The sequence below is a fragment of the Gallus gallus genome, chromosome 1 (assembly GCF_016699485.2).
Source record: "Gallus gallus isolate bGalGal1 chromosome 1, bGalGal1.mat.broiler.GRCg7b, whole genome shotgun sequence".
Classification (NCBI taxonomy): Eukaryota; Metazoa; Chordata; class Aves; order Galliformes; family Phasianidae; genus Gallus; species Gallus gallus.
The window spans coordinates 168,194,254-168,215,446 of NC_052532.1; the positions used below are offsets into that span (position 1 = coordinate 168,194,254).

Below are 21,193 nucleotides of genomic sequence, written 5' to 3' on the forward strand. Positions count from 1 at the left end.
AAGAGTTCTGCTGGCTGGTGATCCTTCACCTCTTAGGAGATCCCAGTATTGAAACTTACAGTCAATTGCATGACTAAGGGGATAACTTTGGGCTTTAAAACAACCTAGGCTGTTGTTCAACATCACCTTCGTTCACCACTGACATGAATTACATCCCACCTTGTGTTTTCCCCATTCTCTTTTTTGTTTTTTTTTCCTTGCACTGACAGCATGGTCATCAGAAATTTTCAAACTGTGATTTCATCATAAGTTGATCTGCTCAGATCTGTACTATACCCGTTGTATTAATTACTTTTTGATCCTCTGGAGATCATCACATCCTTAGTGCAATAAAGTAATAAATACAGATTCTAATGAATTAATTTAATATGCATGCAGGTCAAATGTTTGCACTGGATTACAGCTGGGATTTTGATGTGACAATTTGGCTTTGTTTTTCCTTGATCCAGAAAAAAGATAAGTATGTTCAAGTGCAGTGTAGTAGATGTTCAAATGCCTTTTTTCTTCACTTATCTATTAACAAGCTTTTACAGCTGCGGTCTGTTTATAGATCCTGTCCTGTTCCTAACAAGTTCAGTGGAAGTCTACACTTAATGTGAGTGGGAATTTGATTAGACCCGAGTAAATACATATTCAGTCCAGTCTTCTATTCCATAGACATAAGTAAGTTTTCTAATGGCTGTGTAATTGTTTTCACAAAAAGAACTACTTTTTATCATCTTACTCCTGTTGCTACAAAAAATTAAAGCACTCTTATATACAGTTTAGAAGAAGTGGTAGACCAGGCTTTGTGATCCATTGTCATTTCCAGCACATAATCTGCGTAATGCAGAAAAGAGCAATATAAAAAAAAATAATCAGGTAATGATCCATTCTACTTGGATGACACAAAACATTCTCATTCCTTCACTTCATCCCTTAGATTTTAATGTATATGGTTATGATATAACTGGTATCTCCCCTGTAAGTATACATTTTCTCTTACTGTTTAATGTGTGTCTGTCTTTAGTAAGCTTCTAGAGGTTTCTGTTCCCTCCAGATCCAGGTCACTGTTTTCTTAATGTGTTAGAACGGAACTATGAGGCATTTTGGCAAAACATATTGTCTACCTTAAAATCGTGTGGCTGAAGGCCAGAATTTGTAAAAGGGTCCAAAGCCATCATCTGCAAATGCAGTTTTGTAAATATTTGCAATTTATTGCATGTTCAGAAGATGCACATATTTAAATATCTCATTGGCTGTAATTCTAACTACAGAATTGCAGCTATAGCAATGAAGTTCTGGGTTGTTGGTTTTTTTGCGTTTTTGAATTTGGTCATGAGTGTATGATTCAACAAAACGTACTAATCTTTCCTTTGGAAATTAAAAGAAAAACTTGATGAAATATACCTGCAGCCTGGATTACTGTGCTTTTTGATCTACTGGTCTTTTCTGTTGTGTTTCAAATGGTAACTTCAGGACATTTGGGCATATACAGACATCATCAGTGAGACATAAACGAAAATATGTTTACAGAGATATAATTTTATATTCATAGAACCATAGAATGGCCTGGGTTGAAAAGGACCACAATGATCATGGAGTTTCAACCCCCCTGCTACGTGCAGGGTCGCCAACCACCAGACCAGGCTGCCCAGAGCCACATCCAGCCTGGCCTTGAATGCCTCCAAGGATGGGGCATCCATATGCCTTCATCTAACAGAAATTCAAGATGTATGTGTTTGACAGGTTTGCTTAAATGTAAGGCTCTTAGTGACTTTCCATTTCAGAGCAGTTGGCTTCAAACATTAAATAATGAGTATTGTATGGAGTTATTTTTATTTAAAAGGAAAAAAACGTACTTGGAGAAACTACACATTCCAGTATTTCATTGTTTTACGAGTATTTTATTCTTACCTGTTGATCTGAATTATATATTCTATACATCTGAGGAAGAACAGAATGTCTCTTGCCAAATTTGTAGGATTCCATTTCTCTATTTCTGTTTTTGCTAACATCAGAGCCCAAGGATATTTGTTATCATGGTGTAAACAGTTCACCACTTGCCCTTCTGACATGATGACAGCAATTACTTTCTTGATAATGAACTGCTCTGAGTTGTCAACTGTTTGCTCTAGCATAATCCCATTCAGACAGTTGCTTGACTTTCAAGGCATCTAATGTGAAAGAAAATAGATGCATATGTGTAAAGAGTCACGTAGCCCTGTGGGATTGGTGTATTCTCTGCATATTCCTGTTTCAATTTTCCACTACTTAAATTAGAAGTTTTGTTCCAGGAATAGAAAATTGCTTTGGCAGCACACATACATGTGTATGGTTGTGGGTATGCTCGTTGTGCTGTCTTTCGGTGTTGCTTTGTGCCTCAACCTGACTGCTGCCTCCTTTTGTGTTTGGATGGTTTGTTGTTTTTCATCTTTTGATGACCTTGTTCCTTTGCTTCTTAGGAGTTTGAAAGTGTCTATTTAAAGTGGCTTATCTGTAGAAAATAATGGAGCTCTTCTGTACTTCTAGAGAGAAAATTTACACCAAAAATTTCGGTCTATGTTTTATACTAGACAGGAGAGAGTAGATTGGCTGTGAGTGGACTGACAGCCCTTCCCTCTGTGATCGTTTCTAAGGATTTCTAAACTGAGGATTAGTAGCAATTTCTTTTGCCTTTCTGGCTTTGTTCAGGAATGGTTTCAATGAGGGTATTTTTAGGAAAGATGATTCATATTCTGTGTTGAAGTTACGTGTTCAATGCTACTGTAAAATAGGCTGAAATCTTTTCAAAGGTAGAGGGAGATGTGTGAAGATGAGTCATGTAAAATCCTTGGAGACGTGGGCGAGTTTTGCTGGTTTATCTTCTCAGAATGACAAGTTTTGAGTGTTCTATCATCAGTAGCTTCCAGTGGTTAAAGGTATCCGTTGTGGAGGGTAAGAGAGAACAAAGCACGGGAAACACGCCACGCCACAGGGACAGTAGTTGAGTACAAGGTCTCAGACAACTGGGATCTTGACCCAGTGTCGCTGTTATCTAGAAGTTGAATTCATTACCAGTGTGCACTGAATTTCATCCTTACTAAGAGTTGATTCTTCTCTGAGAAAAGTTAAATATATTATAATAAGCCTGTCATTTAAAAAATACGTGAGGCAGAGTCAGTGAAAGCTGTTTGCAAAGTTTTGAAAATAGTGGTTAGTGCTTAGAGAAGCAAATGAATTAATGACACACTAAGGTGTAGTTCTTTAAGTGGATGGTATAGGTTTCATTGAGGTTTGGAAAGCTCATCATAGCCACACGCTCAAATAACTGCAGAATTATACAATATTAACTGAACTCCATCTTCTTCCTAAAAAAGGAAAGGCTGTCATTTGTATAACTTTCAAGAACTAATGTAGAACGATGTATAATATAAAAAGTAACGTGTCCTGAAGCTTCTGACTTGTAGTATGTAGTTGTGCAGTTCTAGTTGTTTGTAGACCTTTGTAAATAGTTTCGCTTGAGTGTATGTCTTGTAAATACAGCAGAGGGAGGTTATTCTTATGCAAACTGGATTACTACAGTATATTTAAAAGACGTAGATAATGTATTCTCTGTTAAAGGAGCAACATCTGTGTTGGATCAGATTGGTGGGGTTTTTTTTTTGCTGTTCTAAGTATGAAGTGAGGCATGAACTCCTTTTATGCTTGTAGTTAAAATGTGTATATAATTGATTACAGAACAAGAAGTCTGTTTCTGATGAGAAGGAATGACAGATGAAAGAATAGCTCTTAGAATGCTGTAAGGTTTCAAAAAATGGCAAATTTGGAATTTCTTTTTTCTGAAGGAAACATCCTCAACTCTTTTTTTACAGCAAAATTGGCTTCAGTAGAAAAACATAGAATATTCTCAAACACAAATAACTAGCAAGGTGTAAGTTGCATTAGTCCTGGATTTTTGGATTAAATCCCTGTCTTTCAGCCTTGTAACACTAAACTAAATTGTTGCTTGATTCAGCAGATATTAAATATTAATGTATTTTATCTAAAACTAATGAAATACTGGCATGTTGTATGCCACCAAATCTGTGAAATAGGACTCTGGTGTGCTTGGGTACTTGAAAGAAGTCTGAAAGTAGAGAGAATAACTTTTTATTTTGTGTATCATTTGTATTCTCAGTAAATGATAAATATTTTTTGAACATTATCAGAGCCTGAGTATCTTAGGCTTTTCTTATAACTTCATCCTGAGACATTAGATTGGCAAAATACTTTTAGTAAGTTTATACAGTTGAAGTAGAAATCTATTTTACCTTTTATTTGATATCATTATTTCTACCTTCTTCTGTAGTTACCCCAGCTAGGTTTCAGTTTAGGAGTGTGCATACTGAAAATGTTGTCTTAAAATATATTTATATAGTTCTCCAGACAAAATACCTTCTTCCAGAGGAATAGAAGGTGAGAACCTTCTCTGAGAATTTGCAGGCTTGCAGTATCTCAGTCACAGAAGACTGAGCATGAATGAACTGCAGAATCAGTTTATTAAATTAAGTGGCCAATTCAGAGGAAGTTTGGAATAGGAATCTTGAGTGATGAATTAAAAATGGCTGTGTGATAGGAGCATTCCTTTGTACTTACAGGACAAATAGCTCCTTCAAAAAGGGGCACGGTAATAGGTGGGAATGGAAGGTTGGTAATTTCAGTCCAAATCCAAAAACTCAACCTAATCAGTGTATGTGTTAACCCAGCATTTAGGAAATTTAACCCTACAGCAGTGCTGCATCTTCAATGTAGATAAATGAATTTTGTCTATATTTTGCAGACCTACTTAGCCAAACTCTTATAAAATTAATCTCTCTGACATTGTTTCTTTGGTCTGTGCAGAAAGTATTTGCTTGGTATTATAGGCTGTCATCATAGAATCACAAAATGATTTTGGTGGAAGGGGCCCTAAAGACCATCTGGTCCCAACTCCCTGCCATGGGCAGTGCCAGCCAGCAGCTCAGGATGCCCAGAGCCCCATCCAACTTGGCCTTGAGCGCCTCCAGGGATGGGGCACCCACAGCTTCTCTGGGCAGCTGTGCCAGTGCCTTGCTGCCCTCATCATGAAAAAATTCTTCCTTATATCCAATCTAAATCTACCCACTTTTAGTTTTAAAGTCATTACTCCTTGTTCCATCTCTACATACCCTTGTAAAAAGTTGCTCATCTTTCCTGTACGCCCTCCTTAGCTACTGGAAGGCCACTATGAGGTCTCCCCGGAGCCTTCTCTTCTCCACACTGAGAAAGCCCAACTCCCTTAACCTATCTTCATAGGAGAGGTGCTCCAGCCCTCTGAGCATCCTTGTGGGCCTTCTCTGGACCCGCTCCAACAGCTCCATGTCCTTCTTGTGTTGAGGGCCCTGGAGCTCATTGGAGTAATGCAAGCAGAGCCTCATGAGAGAAGAGTAGAGGCCAACCCTTCAGCCTGCTTGCCACACTTCTTTTCATGTGCCCCGAGATATAGTGAACCTTAACCCATGAACTTTTTTAAGGAAAAAAAAACAAAAAAACAAAAACCAGCAAGAACAACAACAAAAAAGACAACTCTCAAACATTAAAAACAAAAACAAAAAAACAAAAATCTGGAACATACAGAAAACATGATTTTAAAAGTGAGCACAAAATACAAATAAATTCGTTATTAGTACCAGGTGTCATAGTTGTGAAAAAAAATTGACTCCTACTTTTCAGGTTCTGTAGTTAATACTTAGATTTTGCAGTTTTGTCTCTTGAGTAGGCCGTCTGTCCTAAGCTGTCCAACAGCCTGGAGCTGTTGGAACAGATCTGTCTCAAACTAAACACGGACACAGTTTGGATAGGGCTCAAATGAAACCCTCTTCTTGATGAAGGTTTCATTAGCAATTACTGTGGAATTTTTTCTCCTAGAGGAAGAAAAATCTTTCTGGATGGATCTCCCTTTAAGGTTTTGTTGTGGTCATAGTCCAGGGCAAAGTGGTTTCAGTTCATGTTTAAGGAGAAGTATGAGTGAGAGATGAAGAACTGCTGTGAAATAGAGTTGGGCTGATGTTGTGATAGCGGGTGATCAGTTTTCCTCACCTCAGAGTGGTTATCAGTTGGATGCCTCACACGTCATTTTAGTTACCGTGTTGTGTTCTTGGGACAGGAGTGAAAAGTGAGTTGGTAATTTCAGATTCTCTTGTTGGGGGTGGAATGGGTTGCAGTGAACTTGACAAAAGTTTAAGAAAGCCAAGTGTTGGTTGTGCATGAAGGAGATCATGAGAAGAGATGTTGAAGTGATGTCTAAATTGGAGCTATCTGTAGAGTATGCATGTAAGGAAATGGGACAGATGACCATGGATTATATAGAGATAAAATAAGAGACTCTTAGCTGACATCTCTCACATCACCAGAAGCAAGAATACAATTATACGATAGTAGATCACATACGTGGTGTTCTCTCAAAAGTAAAGTAAAACTGCCTAACATACAGTTTAGGGAGGGGCTTCATGAGCCAGATGTTGTATCCACATGTTTGTGTTTAATGCTATTTTATTTCTCTCTGTGTTTCTGTCATCCCATTTACACTTTTGGCTTCCATGTTGTGACAGTGAGTCTCACAATTGTAATTATGGTTTGTGGTGTAGTCATTTATTACGAACCTGGTGCCTGATCTCATAGTCTCGTATATTTCATTCACATGAACACCCAGTTATGTTAAAAACTTTAAGATGGAGCTCATCGTGACAAAGCTGCCTCTCCACGCAAGCCTTTCTGCAGTGATTCACTGTGGGGTTTCCTTTTACCTGTAGGAGATAAAGTATTTATCATTTGACTGCCTGCTGATAGAATAGCCTGTGTGGACAGCTAGTAGGTTTTATCCTGGCCACAATTGCTGTGTCCTGATGGTAAACGAAGTTGATTCCTGGACATTTCAAAATAAACATCTAATTACTCGGAAGGAGATGCTCCATCTGTTGAATGCACGCCATTGCACACACTTCTCTGTAAATGCTAATGGGTGACTTCAAGGTGCACATCCTGGGACCAAGGCCTACCCTCCTAGAGCTCAGCAGCAGAACTTCTTTTGACTGATAAAATCCAGCCTTCCACATCCCGATAGTGGCCGATGCTTCATTATCTCACTTCATAGGCAAAAGTTCAGTGTGTACCTGGCAGCCTTCACTCTCAATTAAGATGTTCACATACCGTAATGACCACCGAACAGCTGCTTTCCTGGTAGGCCCAGAACATGAACAGATTTCACGCTAAGTCCTAGACCTAATGAGGGCCACATTGAGAGACTTTGTCAAAGCCTGGGAGGTTCTTTTGAACTGCAAACAGGAAAAGGTTCCTGCTTGTTGGGTATTCGGGTTTGCAACGAGTACTGAGTAACCTGATCTGTATCCTTTGTTTGTCTTTTTCTAGGAGAAGCTCTGCCTACCACATCACATCCTAGAAGAAAAGGGCTTGGTAAAAGTGAGCATAACAGTTCAAGCATTGCTAGATGTAACCACAGTGAAACAAGCTTTATTCACGTGAATCTACTCTCTCTGCTGTTACCAGCTCCACTGTGCCATCAAAGAATCAAATCACTGCCCGTCTTTACAGACTGCATTGAGAAAACAGTGCTCCGAGAGTATTCTGATACTTCTGATTTTCAAGTCACCTTTGAGACTGTACACGTGCATCCAACTACAAACCAGAAACTAAAAAGGAAACGTTTTATAGAGCAAATTGGGGCTTCACTGCTTTTCTAGCTCACTTTGTACAGTACTTACTGAAACAGCCACCTCTGCCACGTTAACATGTGTGGAGTACGCAGCTGTCTTGCAGCGAGATACCTTCGTGTTATTAAACTAAGAATCCTCATAACCATTTTTGGAGGGAGGGAGAGTAAATCAGACTTCTGCCACACCAGGTTTTTCTGCAGTCACTTCGGACTATTGCCTTTTAAAAGTATCCAGACACAAAATATTTATATAAATATTATTTATTAGTGAGTTGTTATTCATCCTTTGGGATGCAAAATGTAAATTAGGAAACTGTATTTTATTACTGCTTTTTTTGTGGTTAAACACTTTATTTTAATATAAATATTTCGTTATTTTTTATTCTACTAGGGGTGCAGTAGCTCTAGATCTCCATACATTGTATTTTCTAATACCGAAGAGCAAAAAGCAAACCAAGTAGGTGCTTCAGTTCAAAGAACAGCTGGCTGGAATGGCATTTGTTAGTTTTCAGTGTGTGGAACATTGATGAAAGTTTGTCTGCATTCCGTTTCTTTCCTACATTCCAGCAGCACTTTTCCCCCCAACCCACCCCCACCCCACACACTTGATTCAATTGGCTGAAGCAGAGCACACCCATGACTGGTTGTATATAGAAGTTTAAAATAGGAAAGGCGTAAACTTGAAAAATAAATGTGAATATTTTTGATTGCTTATTTTACTATGCACAAGACATTTAACTTTTGCCACAACAAAACGAATGATGGGCGTTAGGATCGTGTGTCTTGAAATACGATTTTTGCACTGTAACTTGATTTTCTTTCAAAGACTACGGCACTACGGAACGAATAGAACAGAGCACAAGAACGCTAACAGGTAGCCAAAACATTTGTCTTCGTTAATTCCTTAAGAGGAGATAAAATCATTAATGTTGCTGAGGGCAGCTTTGCATCTGATCTTCCAGCTGCTGGCTGCAGTGCTTCGCCCCACAGCCTCCACCGTTCACTGAGGTCATTGGGTTCCCCCTGAATTGAGCACAACGTTCTGTAGTGGGATTGGAGGTCCGATCCTACAGGCATTGGTGTCAGCAATAGGATAGAAGCTTCTCTTTCTTACTACTACTTCACCTTTTTTTGAAAAGATTTTTCAGGAGCATAATTTATTATGAAAACATCACCTTTAGATCCAGAAGTCCCAGCGCAGCCATTATCACAGTGTCTGGAACTTCCACTTCCCGTAGCTTGGACAGAGGCTGCAGGTGTGAGGTGGGTGGGCATGGAGTGAGTTGGGCGGGCAGGGTGGGAGAGCTGCGTGTGGGGGAAGGTGAGCTGAGCAGCCGGCTGTGTGCTGCACAGGGGCTGTGGTTGGAAATACACACCACGATGGAAACGAGACGATGTGGTGGAAGAACAAACAGGAAGAGAAGGTGGAGAAAACTGTTGTATAAGGACCTTCTGAAAGCACGATGCCTACTTGTCACTGTTGCACATCTAGGCTGAGTTAGCCGCGTGTTCACACAGACGCTGCAGTTCGAAACAACTGCGCTCCAAAGGCAGACTTTCAGTCTTTAGGACAGTATTTGAATGCAGGGTGTGCATTGTAACACCACGGACTGCAAGCGTCTGTAGTGAGAGCAGCTTATTAGAGTGGGCCTACAGCCACACAGTATGCACGGGATAGCAGTTACTTCAACCAAAGCAAAAGCATTTATTTTATAGAGGGAACGGCGACTTAAAATGGTCATTTGGATTGGCAGCTATAGCATATCGTTTCCTATAAAATGTACTGTGCACTTTACCGCTAAATTAAAATGTATTTTAATATTTTACAGAGCTGCACAAATATCTGTCTTGTCGAAAAGCACGAGCGATGTAAAGAAAAGGAGTTTTCCAGGTAGAGTTTATCACGTTTTAAAAAGCATTCAAAGATGGATTATAAAATAGGAATATTGATTGCTGCATCTCGAGGGATAAAAATGCAGGTTTCCTGAGTATTTTTTTACAATGTATATATGGCGACATGAAGCTTTGTAATTATTATTTTGACAAATGTTGCTTTTTCATAATTAAAGTTTTGTTTTCCTCCTGATGGTGTCTTTCGGTATTTGCTCAAAGTTGGCTGTAAATAGCTCTACATATTTTGTAATACGGCTTTTTTTATGCAGTCTTAAACCTGTATGGCTAAAAAGAGGATCTTCATGAGTCTTTGTACACTATTTCTATGTGCAATAAAACATGCATGGTGGATCTATAATACCATAAGCAGTGAACATAATGTATATAGAAAATCTTTACTGTAGTTACAATTAAACTCTATCATTTGTAGAAACCACTTAATGGCTACCCCCTGGCTGGCAGTTTGTTGTAAAAGAGACGATGCCTGGAGAGCTTAACAGTGTGGGTGATGGAGGAGGTGACTGTGTGAGCCCAATAAAAGAACTGTAGAGCTCAACTAGGAATAGGATCCTGTTCCGGAATAGGAATAGTACCATTAAGCCTAAGAAACATATCAACAGACTATAAGCCCGTTTCTTGCTGAGCAAGAAAGGAGTGGAAGACAAACCACCTCTGAACATGAGCTGATAGTGTGCCCAGGTGGCCAAGAGGGCCAACAGCATCCTAGCTTGCCTTAGAAATAGTGTGGCCAGCAGGAGCAGGGAGGTAATCATCCCCCTGCACTCAGCAGTGGTGAGGCTGCACCTCGAGTACTGTGTTCAGTTTTGGGCACCTCACTACAAGAAAGACATTGAGGCCCTGGAACGTGTCCAGAAGGGCAATGAAATTGGAGATATGGTTTAGTGGCTTGTGGTAGCCATGGTAATGGGAGGATGGTTGGACTGGATGTTCATGTAGGTCCTTTCCAACCTTGTGATTCTATGATTCTTTAGCACAGACTGCTTCTTTTCTTAGAGCATCAGCCCTTGTGATGTTTGTTAGTGTACAGAACAGGAAACCACAACGTACAGCTTAATTAAGTACCTTGACTGGTTGTGGCACTGATGATTTCATGTAGCACTAATTGATAAAATGAACACAGGTCTTCCATTAGCGGAAGAGGCATACTGTTATTCACTGCCTTTGTCTAAGGTATGCTAGAAACAGGCCTGAGGTCCCAAATACTTACGTTCGTATTATTAAGAGCTAATTAACTCACCTGTTAATTTTCTTCCTGACCAAGAATGCAGCATTCACCTTCATGGTGTTAAACTCTTCAAGCATGCAAGAATATTCAAGATACTCTGAAGCATCAAATTAAGTGGGACTTTTATTTTATTAGCAGTGCAATCAGAAGAGCTCCATTGTACAGATGCTGCTTCAACACATGATTTTTGTTGTGTTAAGCTGTACTCTTTGACTCCCGCTGGTCAGACGGCGCTCTCATTTGCGTAGTTCAAGCATTAAGGAACTTTGCATGGTGTTTGATGTGGTCATTGATAAATGTAGCAATGAAAAAATAGCTGTGATCATAGCCCTAGAAGAACAACAGCGAAGAAATCAGCATGACGATAAAGCAATCATGATACACTCCCTTGTAGAGAAGTTCGTATCTCTTGTGTTTTAATCTGTTCTAAGAACTCAAAAAGGCATCAATACAGAATTGTAAAGCATACCTAACAAGCCAAGTATAGATGAGCTCTAGGAAGATGAACAAACAGCGTGCACCTTCACCTGCCCTAATCGGGGTATGCAAGTTAGAGGTGAGTTGGGTTCGTGATCTTAAGGAACGTGGGCCTGGCAAAAAGAAGAGTGAGGACTCTGAACTGCAGGAGACTCCACTTCTGTTTGTTCAAAGAATTACTGGATGGGATTCCCTGGGAAACTGTCCTTAGGGATGCAGGAATGGAACAGAGCTGTCAGCTCCATAGGGACACCTTTCTGAGAGTGCAAAAGCTCTCCATCCCTGAAAATCAAGCAGAGGATGCAGGAAATGGGCATGGCTGATGGAAAAGAAGGAAAAATACAGGCAATGGAAGCCAGGATGGGTGGCACTGGGAAAAATACAGGGATGCCATCTGGATATGTAAGGATAGGATCAGGAAAGCCAAGGCACAGATGGAAGTGAATTTAGTGAGGGATGTGACAAATAACAAGAAGGGATTCTACAGGTATAATGGCCAGCTGAGAACAGAAAGTCTACCCTCTGGTGAGAAGGGACAGCTGGCAACAACAGACATGGAAACTGCTGAAGTATTCAATGCATTCTTTGCCCCAGAACTCACTGACAGACTTCCCACACCTCTTGCATCCCTGAACCTCTAGGCAGGGCCACGGGAGAAAAATCAAGACCACCTCATGAGGCTGAACATGTATGGTTGCCCAGAGAAGCTGTGGGTGCCCCATCCCTGGAGGCATGCAAGGCTGGGTTGGATGGGGCCCTGGGCAGCCTGAGCTGCTGGATGGCACTGCCCATGGCAGGGGGTTGGGACTGGGTGGGCTTTAAGGTCCCCTCCAACCTGAGCCATTCTGTGAACGGCAGCATCAGCTACAGAGCAGGATGCAATTTAAGAGAACAGTTCCCTTCAGTAGCATTGTCCTACTGGTAAAATATGAGCTGTGACCTCATATCTTAAGTCTGAAGGCTCTATAGCTATGTTAAAATAATAAAGAAACCTCTGAACCATTCCCTTTCTGTCAGCACCAAATAGATCTTGTGGCACAGGGCTGTATAAAAGCCCTTATGATAAACCAGAGAGGACAGTCAAGTTGTGGGGCCTGCTTACAAAGACTTCAGTGCTCTCAGTGCAGTGCTGTTCTGGGTCACTGCACTGTAGGTCTTTAACTGAATCTGATATTCCAAGCAATTCCAAACCTTTCCTGATGTACACTAACATTTGCCTGCTAAATCACAAAGCTGAATGCAACAACCACAGCACAAATAAGGAATCCTGCAAAAACACAGCTGTCATATTGCTTTTGCAGTGACCGTGCTACTGATTAAAAGTCGTTAATGCTGCCCCTCCAGCTCATCACTGGCAGATTGAACAGCAGCTAGAGATACCACCATCAGATCGGCTTGAGGAAAGTGCAATCATGACCCCACCTAGTGGTACAAGGCAGCTGAAACTGCAACGTCTTTTCCTCACTCAACCAGGAGCAGACTAACAGCTCAGTAAAGGCATGCCCAGTGAATGACAAAAGACCCTGTCGACTACCTGCTGCGTACACCCCAAGCTCACACAGCATCAACCCAACAGCAGGGTCTGTGGGAGCAACTTGCCTGCTGCAGTCTGAAGACTACTGGGATTTTCCTCTCCGTGCAGGCAGCGATGAAGTTATCTGGCAGTAGCTGGCCTGCTGATAGGAACTGATCGTCTTTGCCTTGATCAATCAGGATGTCCAGGTGAGAGTCTGGGTAGGATTTCACAAGCTGTGTAGCATCGTATGCCTGCAGAAGTAAAAGGGAGACAACACTCACTGCTGTATGTTACAACGGGCCGAATTTACTGACTGTGAGAAAACAATGGTAAGTACAGAGTGCTGTGTTATGCTGATCAAGACATCAAATTACAACTTGGAAGAGCAATCAGGCTCTTATGCACTACCCTGTAACTATACAGTGGTGGAATAAAAACAAAAAACGTGTTTAATGACAGAACAGTCATCAGGCTCACCTGTGGCAAGCTGGAGTGGTGGTATGGGTCTATCCTACGTCCTATGCTAACTACTTAAGTGTTTTCAGTGGATCCTTCTGAACTAGGCACCTGATTTACAACATCTGGTCCTGCAGCAGGATTGCACAATGATGTATGCCCAAATAACACAGCAACAAATATATTTGTGTGCTTGTATCTTAGCAATTCTTATAAGACTATTCTGATTTCTAAAGTAGGGACCTAGAGCTAAAACCTAACTCTTGGTTTTATCATGTTCTATGGGATATCAATTTCCAAGTACCAATGGGCTCATCTGCAACTGCCTCTGCCAGGCTGCTCCTGCAGACACCACAAGGCTTATCAGTACCTGACCAGGTTGGAGCAGTCTCCCTTTTTGGGCTACCACAGAAGTTCTGAACACTGAGAACTGTGCTATGGAGACACCCATAGAGCATCTCTTAAAATTCTTATACTCTTTAATATTCTCATTACTTCCATGCATTATAGAAAGTCTCAGACTGGCCACAGTTCTTCTTAGCCTATATTCTAAGACCTTCATAACACAAGGAAGCATTTAGTCAGTTTGATGAGAGCTTTCTGTCTCATGTTTGTCACAAGCACCACCAGGCAACTGCAAGACAAACCCAGCAGACCTGTGCAGTGTTTACCACACTCCTAAGCATGGATAAAACAATACCATCAGCTCATGGGAAACTCAAGAGTTTTGTTCCAAACTTCTGCTGCAATGCATCCACAGATCAGTCATTCACACGTTACTAAAGGCCTACAAGTTCCAGCACTTACCTCCCATTTGCTTACATCTGATCCCAGATATCCACCAAGGGCTTTCTTCCCCCACTGGCACTGTATAGGGTTGCAGATAGGAGAAAAAGCCGATACAGACTGTTTGGAAAGAAAGCGTGATAGAACAAAACACAACATGAATTATGAAAAGCAATTTCTGATAACGATCAAACTGACTGTTTCAAAACAGCTTTAGAAACCACTGCCAGAACTCTGAGTCTGCCACCAGCCCTTTGATCTAAGTGCCATAGCTATTACCCTATTTCCCTATTCTGGGCAGCCTGGTCTGGTGGTTGGCGACCCTGCACATAGCAGGGGGTTGAAACTCGATGATCATTGTGGTCCTTTTCAACCCAGGCCATTCTATGATTCTATTATAGGCTCCCTCTAGAACCACAATGTCCACCTTCCTTTTTGCACATGAGCCAAGCTTCAAGATGAAGGGTTAGACATCCCATTCCATTATATGCTGGATGTTGTCTTGAATTCCTTTAAGCAGCAGATAAGCCTGTTGTGCACGGTGAGAGCATGGAACTATTTCACCTCCAACTCCGTTTTGGAACAACGTAAGAAAGGCCTAAGGCATGGAACTCAGCCTGTCTGAGCATGCAGCAGGACTAGGAGTCAGGAAACATGCATTTCAGACCACAGGTGCTGGGGTAAAAACTACAAGCTCTATTTTTCACATTCTTCTTTCAGACCTGTCCCTGGGCCCATCGCTATTTCCACTCCTACGCCTTGCAAGAAATAGCAACCAACTATTCGAGCCATGGGCAGTTTCTTGGAATCTGGCATTTTCAGTATGATGCTTATTTCTTTTTGATAATACAATCAGCATTTGAGTGCCAACAGTGAAAACAGATTTCTGAACTACTGGCTCCACAAGATAAAGGCAGAGCCACTAAACACGCAGCAAACAGCAATGCCTGATTCTCCTTCAGAAACACCTGACATAAGCATATCTCCAAAGAGAGCAATGAAGTTTCCCTTATGGGTATAAAAGGCAAATATGCTCCTGTGTATTTGATTTAGGTTAAAGCAGAAGATGAATGCAACTTCAGATACCTCATATATTTGAAAATAAATAATAAATAAAATCAATCTCTGAGAAAGATGTTGCTCAGAGAGGTTGTGGATGCCCTATCCCTGGAGGCATTCAAGGCCAGGCTGGATGTGGCTCTGGGCAGCCTGGTCTGGTGGTTGGCGACCCTGCACATAGCAGGGGGGTTGAAACTCAATGGTCATTGTGGTCCTTTTCAACTCAGGCCATTCTAGGATTCTAAGAAAGAGGACACACAAAGGTCAGAAAGAAAGAAAATGGGGATTGACTCCGCAGTAAACTCTAAGCAAACTTCATACATTGGTGGCAAATAGGTTTACTGCTAATAAGCGCTCCAAAACAAGACAGGATTTGAAGATACAGCAAATAACGCATCAGATTTCTAGACAATATAGGCAGCAGGAATTAACTGCAGACCTACAAGGAACCTGTTTATATTTATTTATTGGAAAAGCTGAGCATTTTCAAAAAGAAACCAAACTTTTCTTAGCTTTTAAAATATCATTTTTTTTGAATTTCACTATCAAAATACAAATTCCTGAGCAGTGTCTCTGGCAATCTTCTATATTCTCATAGTAGCTATCAGTGAACTACTACAGCTAAAGCAGTGTATACGTTTAACACCATTACAGAACTTGGTATTATGTTTTATTTCTTTACTCCTATAGAGATCTGTATTAGCCTGAGCATTCCTTGTATAACCTGTATGATACCTTACTTTGTACTTTCCAGGATTCTTCAGAGCAAGAATGAGAGCTCCATGACCTCCCATGGAATGGCCAAAAACAGACATCCGTTCAGGGTTGGTTGGAAAATTGGCATTAATCAGTTTAGGTAACTGTAAAGGAAGAGTGGAATTGAAAATATTAAAGCAATTTTCATATGTTTAGACAAAGAAGCATCCAAGTAACTGATGCATTTTAATGCTAGGAAGATACTGAAACCAAAGGCACATCTTTGGTTCCAATCTAATGTTCACCATCATGGTCTGAAACCAATTTTGACAGACCGTAAAACCAAAAGCAAACACTTCATCTACCAGCATTCCTTCTTCAGCTTCACCAACCATACCACTATAACCCGGCAACAAAGTTACCTCATCTCTCACGTAGGAGTACATCCTATAGTTTGTTTTCCAAGGATCTTCAGTAGCGTCCACATAAAAACCAGCACCGGTACCAAAATCCCAACTTTCATCTTCTCCTTCAATATTGCAGCCACCTACCATGAAAATGGATTCCATCGTTACTATGTCACCACTATTAGATGTCCAGTGTCAGAGAATCTGTCACTCAAGTCAGAGACCCTGGACATTAGTTTCTCAATCAGTATGTCTCTACCCCTCCAAGCAGTAAAACAACTCAGATTGTCACTCATTAAAGCAGTATTTTGAAGCACACACACCTCCCCTTTTAAGATTGCAGCATAACAACACTGGCCACCCCCCTGGCCATGCCCTGCACACTGCAACTCCCCACAGAACTTCTGTCACTCCTCTGAATAACTACAGGATTATATTAGGGGAGTCAACTGTTTGAAAGGACAGATAATGGCAGGACAAAGGGAAATGGTTTTAAGTTGAAGGAGGGAAGATTTAGGTTGGATGTCAGGGGGAAGTTCTTTACTATGAGAGTGGTGAGGTGCTGGATCGGGCTGCCCAGAGAGGTTGTGGATGCCCCGTCCCTGGAGGTGTTCAAGGCCAGGCTGGATGGAGCCCTGGGCAGCCTGGTCTAGTATTAAAAGGGGAGGTTGATGGCCCTGCCTGTAGCAGGGGGGTTGGAGCTTCATGATCCTTGAGGTCCAACCCAACCCAAGCCACTCTTGTGATTCTGTATCCTCTTTTCCAAAGTTACACTTTCAAATCAAATTTGCAGATGTCTCCTTGAAAGTCAGTATACCCCATCTCTAACTCTCCCTCTGATTAGCTGTCATTTTCTAGCCTAGTTTTCGGAACAGAATGTAATATTTCAAGCTATATGTGACAGGAGATAATGACCTCCCTTTCTCAAAGACATTCCCAGTTTTTGCAATTCAACATTACGTGGGCTTTTACCACTGTCAAATTACACTACAAACCCACGGGTAATCCCTGTGACAACCCCTGTCACTGTGCAGATACACAGCATGCACATTTTTGCAAGGATCAAAGCCGAGTTTGCTCCAGAGAAGCAGCCCTGAACATTGAGTGATTTTCTAAACCAAGAGTCCAGCAGTGGCAGGGACTGTGGGTGCTCATACAACTTGCTGGATATAAAGTCTTATCTTCAGTCCCTCAGGGATGGTCAGGAACTCCAAGTCCTGACACACGATGAAGGGAACAGTGATTGTGCTAAAAGAAACTTAGAGGAAACCCTGGAAAAAAAGAAATTAGAAGAGGAACCGAAGCCCGTCTGGTTCAGCAAATCTGTCTGGAAAAACAAATTGCTATGAAGAAAAGAAGGTAAATTCTATCAGAGTAGGGCAGAGGGGCTGTAACTACAGGTAGTTCAGGTTTTTGTACTGGAAGGCTTTTTCTGATCTGACACAACTTCAAAACTAAGGTACAAAAACGTCTTCTGGAAAGCACATCACTTCCTTCCCCTAACGCCTGTGTTCAGCTCTGACATGCAAACACCTGGGAGACAAACAAAGGTAGCACTCTTCTGATACAGCACTCCTGAGACTTGAACAGAACCTGATGAACACTGAATACCGCACACTGCGTCCCCACAAGACTGCACTTCAAGTAACTGCAGATCCACCACGTAAGTTTCTCACATCACACACAAGCTCAACCTTACACAGATAATAGCACATCGTTTCAAAAAGCCATTTCACCAGCAGGTGCACAGAAGAAAGCTCTGGTTTGCTTTAAGCTTTTCTAGCCACCAAAACCCTCTGGAGACATGTACTTAATAGCCTACAGAAGACAGTATACAATAACAAGTAGATATGATAGCTTTGCATGACAGTACAGGTGGGTTTTTTCATTTGTTGGCTCTTTAAGCCTCAGCAAGCCACAAAGTACAAGCACTTCTGGTAACACATGCTTCTTGCTTTCCATCTTTTCCCTCTCCTCATCTGTGCTCAGTTCAATGGCCCCCTTGTTCTTGTTTTAGTGCCAACAATTAAAAGAGTTTCAAATATAAAACTTTCAGCAGCGTGCTATTAAGCAGGCATGTATTGACCCCATCTGGGCTGGAGGCAGGGCTCAGGGGACAGTGCAGTGCTAGCTCAAGGCATGGCAGATAAGCTTAAGGGTTCTGAGACATTGGCTAAACACAGTTTTGTGAGCAAAGAAAACTACGCAGCCATGCTTTCCATGGCGATAAAGGAATTGGAGAATGGGTTTCAAGATTGCCAAAAAAATCACCCATTTTCTGGTTTATTTGAGGCCCAATTTGCAGTCAACATAAATACATTACTTGTGAAGTTTCAAATGGAATACAGTATGACTTGCAATCAAAAATCTGATCACGTCTCTTTACCAGACTTTCATAAGCCCTACCTTAGCAGAGAGAAATACCCCTCACTTCACAGTCACGTCTCATTCACATTGAGCAACCTTCATAGATGCAGTCCTAGACAATTCTCCTTCACTCAGTGCAGCCCAGGCAAACCAAACAGCTGGACACCCATGCTATTGAGAACACTGATGACTTAGTCCAGCTAAAGGAAGTCGAACTGCCATTCAGGTAGGCAACATACTTTGTAGCAAATCACAGTGCTCCATTCCCTTGACAATAAAGACAGCAGACTTCACTATAAGGGCTGCACTATCGCCTGACCTATCATTTGTGAAAACTTACGTGGGCTTGTGTCTGGTGCAACTACAATAAGGCCATGCTCAGCTGCAGCTTGCTGGAAACCTGCTTTTGTTATAAAGTTCTGCTCTGTACAAGTTAACCCTAGAAGAAAGAAAAAATACATTTTGTTACATATTGCCCACAGCATTTCTGTTTCCAAAACCCTTCTGACAGAAAAGGTTCTGAAAAATAGAAGGGATTCCTACTGCTATAAACATGCAGGCCACAGTAGCTTAAGTATGTTGAAGGTTATCTTTCTAAAATCCTAATGTTACTTACCTGAGAGCCAATACAGCACAGGACACTTTGCAGTTTCTGCTTTTGGAGGCAAGTAGATTCCAAATCTCATTTTGCATTTTAGCTCTGTGCTGTAGCAATAAAACAGTCCTTGTTATCAGCACCGTGCAATTAGCAAGGCGAATAACATCAAAAAAAAAGAAAGCAGAATCAGTGTATTTCATTCAAAGACAGAATGAAAAAAACCAGTGCCTCTCTGTTCACCCTCATCAAACAGTAAGAACGCATTCCTTCTCTCTCTCTGCTCACAGCACTCTGTAATACAGAGTGCACAGAAGCAAAACACCCAGTAGAGGGAACTGAACTTTGCACAGACAGGACAACTCAATTAACAGAGCTCAATCTCAAAAGGCAAAAAATACTGGTTTCCCATCTCACGTCTGCAGCATTTCAGTACAGTAAACATGTTAAACATTGGCAGAGAAATACAGGAAGGCAGACAAGACATTCCCTGCTGAAATACATACGATAGTGAGAACACACGGCCTGCCTGCAGACCGAGGACATGGGCAGCAATGAGATCGATGTGTTGCCCTGATAAACCCCTCAGCTGTCTCTGTACCGTTTACCTGTCGTGTTCAAACACCTTCTGGAAACCTTCAAAGCATTTGTTGCTAGAAACCTGTTTCAGTGCCATGGCCTTAACTGTTAAAAGAAAAAGGAGCAAGTTAAATCTGAAAACAAAGCATTCCAGCACTTGGCTCGTACTGAAGTTACAGGAGCTGAGTACACGGATATAACTTAAAGCACCTTTAGTACCACGGTCTCTCAGAAGATTCCCTTACAAACCTTTCCTGACCTCTCATAACTTCCTACTTCCAGTCTTATTTACATTGTTTCGTATTATTTATTTATACGAAGGGTCGTTCCCACCGCCACAAAAAAGCTACCACAAACTCGGCAACGCCAGAGCGCGTCGTCAGCGTCCGAAGGACGGCGTTCAGCCCCAAAACGCACCAGGAAAGGGAAAGCGTCCCCTCAGGCCTGTCTGTTTTCCTTTACGATCCCCGAGGGGCTGGACTTCCTGAAGGAAGCTGCAAGGCCCGCTCCCGAGCCACTCCCTTTGGTCTATCCGTAGCTGAGCCTGAAGGCCCGCGCGGCCGCGGCCACCCCCACCCTCTCCTCCCGGCCCAGCAGCCCCGCGCCCCGCTCCCTTACCTCAGAGGAGCGGTGAGGCCGAGCGGCGGAGCGAGGGAAGGAAGGGGCGGCTCCTGGGCGGGCACGGCCTCCCGTTGCTCCGCCTGCACGGCCGGGGCACGCCCCTCATGTGGCTCGTGTTAAGTTTTTCACCTACCAGGACCAGCAGGGTGCTTTTCTTCAGGGCTGCTCTCACTTTTCAAGCCTGTCTAGGTCCCTCTGGATGGCATCCGTTCCTTCTGCTGTAACAACTACTCAACAGAACAGCTATTTTCACTGAACTACCACAGTCTCAAGGGATGAAAGTTGCTGAAGCACTTTAAATGTGGACCATAGCGTAGAATCATAGAATCCTTGGAGTTGGAAGAGATCTTTAAAGGCCATCTAGTCCAAGTCTCCTGCAATGAACAGGAACACCACAGCTACATCGGGTTACCAGAGCCTGATGCAGCCTCACCTTGAAAGTCTCCAGGGATGGGGCGTCCACCACCTCGCAGGGGAACCTGTTCCAGTACCACCCTCACTGTAAAAGATGTTTTTCCTTATATCATTCCCCCTTGTCCTGTCACAACAGACCCTGCTAAAGAGTCTGTCCCCTTCTTTCCTGTAGCTCCCCTTTAGATACTGAAAGGCTGCTCTCAGTTCATCTCAGATCCTTCTCTTCTGAACAGCCCCAGCTCTCTCAGCCTGTCCTCAAAGGAGAGGAGTTCGATCTCTCAGATCACTTCTGTGACATCGTTAAATTTGAAATATTTTACCTCTGCTAACTAATTTCCCATTCTTCTTCTTAGCAGCCACCATCTGAACGACTCCAGATTTTATAATAAAA

The 21,193-nt window shown here is 42.0% G+C and overlaps 2 protein-coding genes across 12 annotated transcripts in view; one reads left to right on the forward strand and one right to left on the reverse strand.

The window, feature by feature from the left end:
* Positions 1-9,941, forward strand: part of LRCH1 (leucine rich repeats and calponin homology domain containing 1) — a 124,048-nt gene extending 114,107 nt beyond the window's left edge. For all 4 annotated transcript variants that reach the window (XM_015276492.4, XM_004938696.5, XM_025146806.3 and 1 more), the window contains one exon: positions 7,387-9,941. In XM_015276492.4, the coding sequence (XP_015131978.1) occupies positions 7,387-7,500 (114 nt within the window). In that variant the 3' untranslated portion in view covers positions 7,501-9,941. The remainder of the gene's footprint in view (positions 1-7,386) is intronic.
* A 993-nt stretch (positions 9,942-10,934) lies between these two features.
* Positions 10,935-20,422, reverse strand: ESD (esterase D). 8 transcript variants are annotated; one of them, NM_001277793.2, is made up of 9 exons: positions 20,386-20,422; positions 19,797-19,872; positions 19,210-19,298; positions 18,934-19,032; positions 16,242-16,366; positions 15,864-15,983; positions 14,086-14,184; positions 12,906-13,073; positions 10,935-11,159 (listed from the first exon to the last, which is right to left on the reverse strand). In NM_001277793.2, exons 2-9 carry the CDS (start codon positions 19,862-19,864, stop codon positions 11,079-11,081), a joined length of 849 nt encoding a protein of 282 aa, NP_001264722.1. In that variant the 5' UTR covers positions 19,865-19,872; positions 20,386-20,422; the 3' UTR covers positions 10,935-11,078. The 8 variants fall into 8 exon arrangements, with proteins under 8 accessions (NP_001264722.1, XP_046797582.1, XP_046797579.1 ...); XM_046941626.1 differs by having other exon boundaries at positions 19,210-19,317; XM_046941623.1 differs by having other exon boundaries at positions 19,210-19,330.
* Positions 20,423-21,193: the final 771 nt, after the last annotated feature.

Excerpts from the sequence above, each read along its gene's own strand:
- ESD (NM_001277793.2), bottom strand. The coding sequence starts at position 19,864 with ATGGCACTGAAACAGGTTTCTAGCAACAAATGCTTTGAAGGTTTCCAG. Across the intron at positions 13,074-14,085 it reads CAGATGTAAGCAAATGGGAG|GCATACGATGCTACACAGCT; the intron begins GTAAGTGCTGGA and ends TTACTTCTGCAG. Across the intron at positions 11,160-12,905 it reads TAGTCTTCAGACTGCAGCAG|GGCTATGATCACAGCTATTT; the intron begins GCAAGTTGCTCC and ends TTGTTCTTCTAG.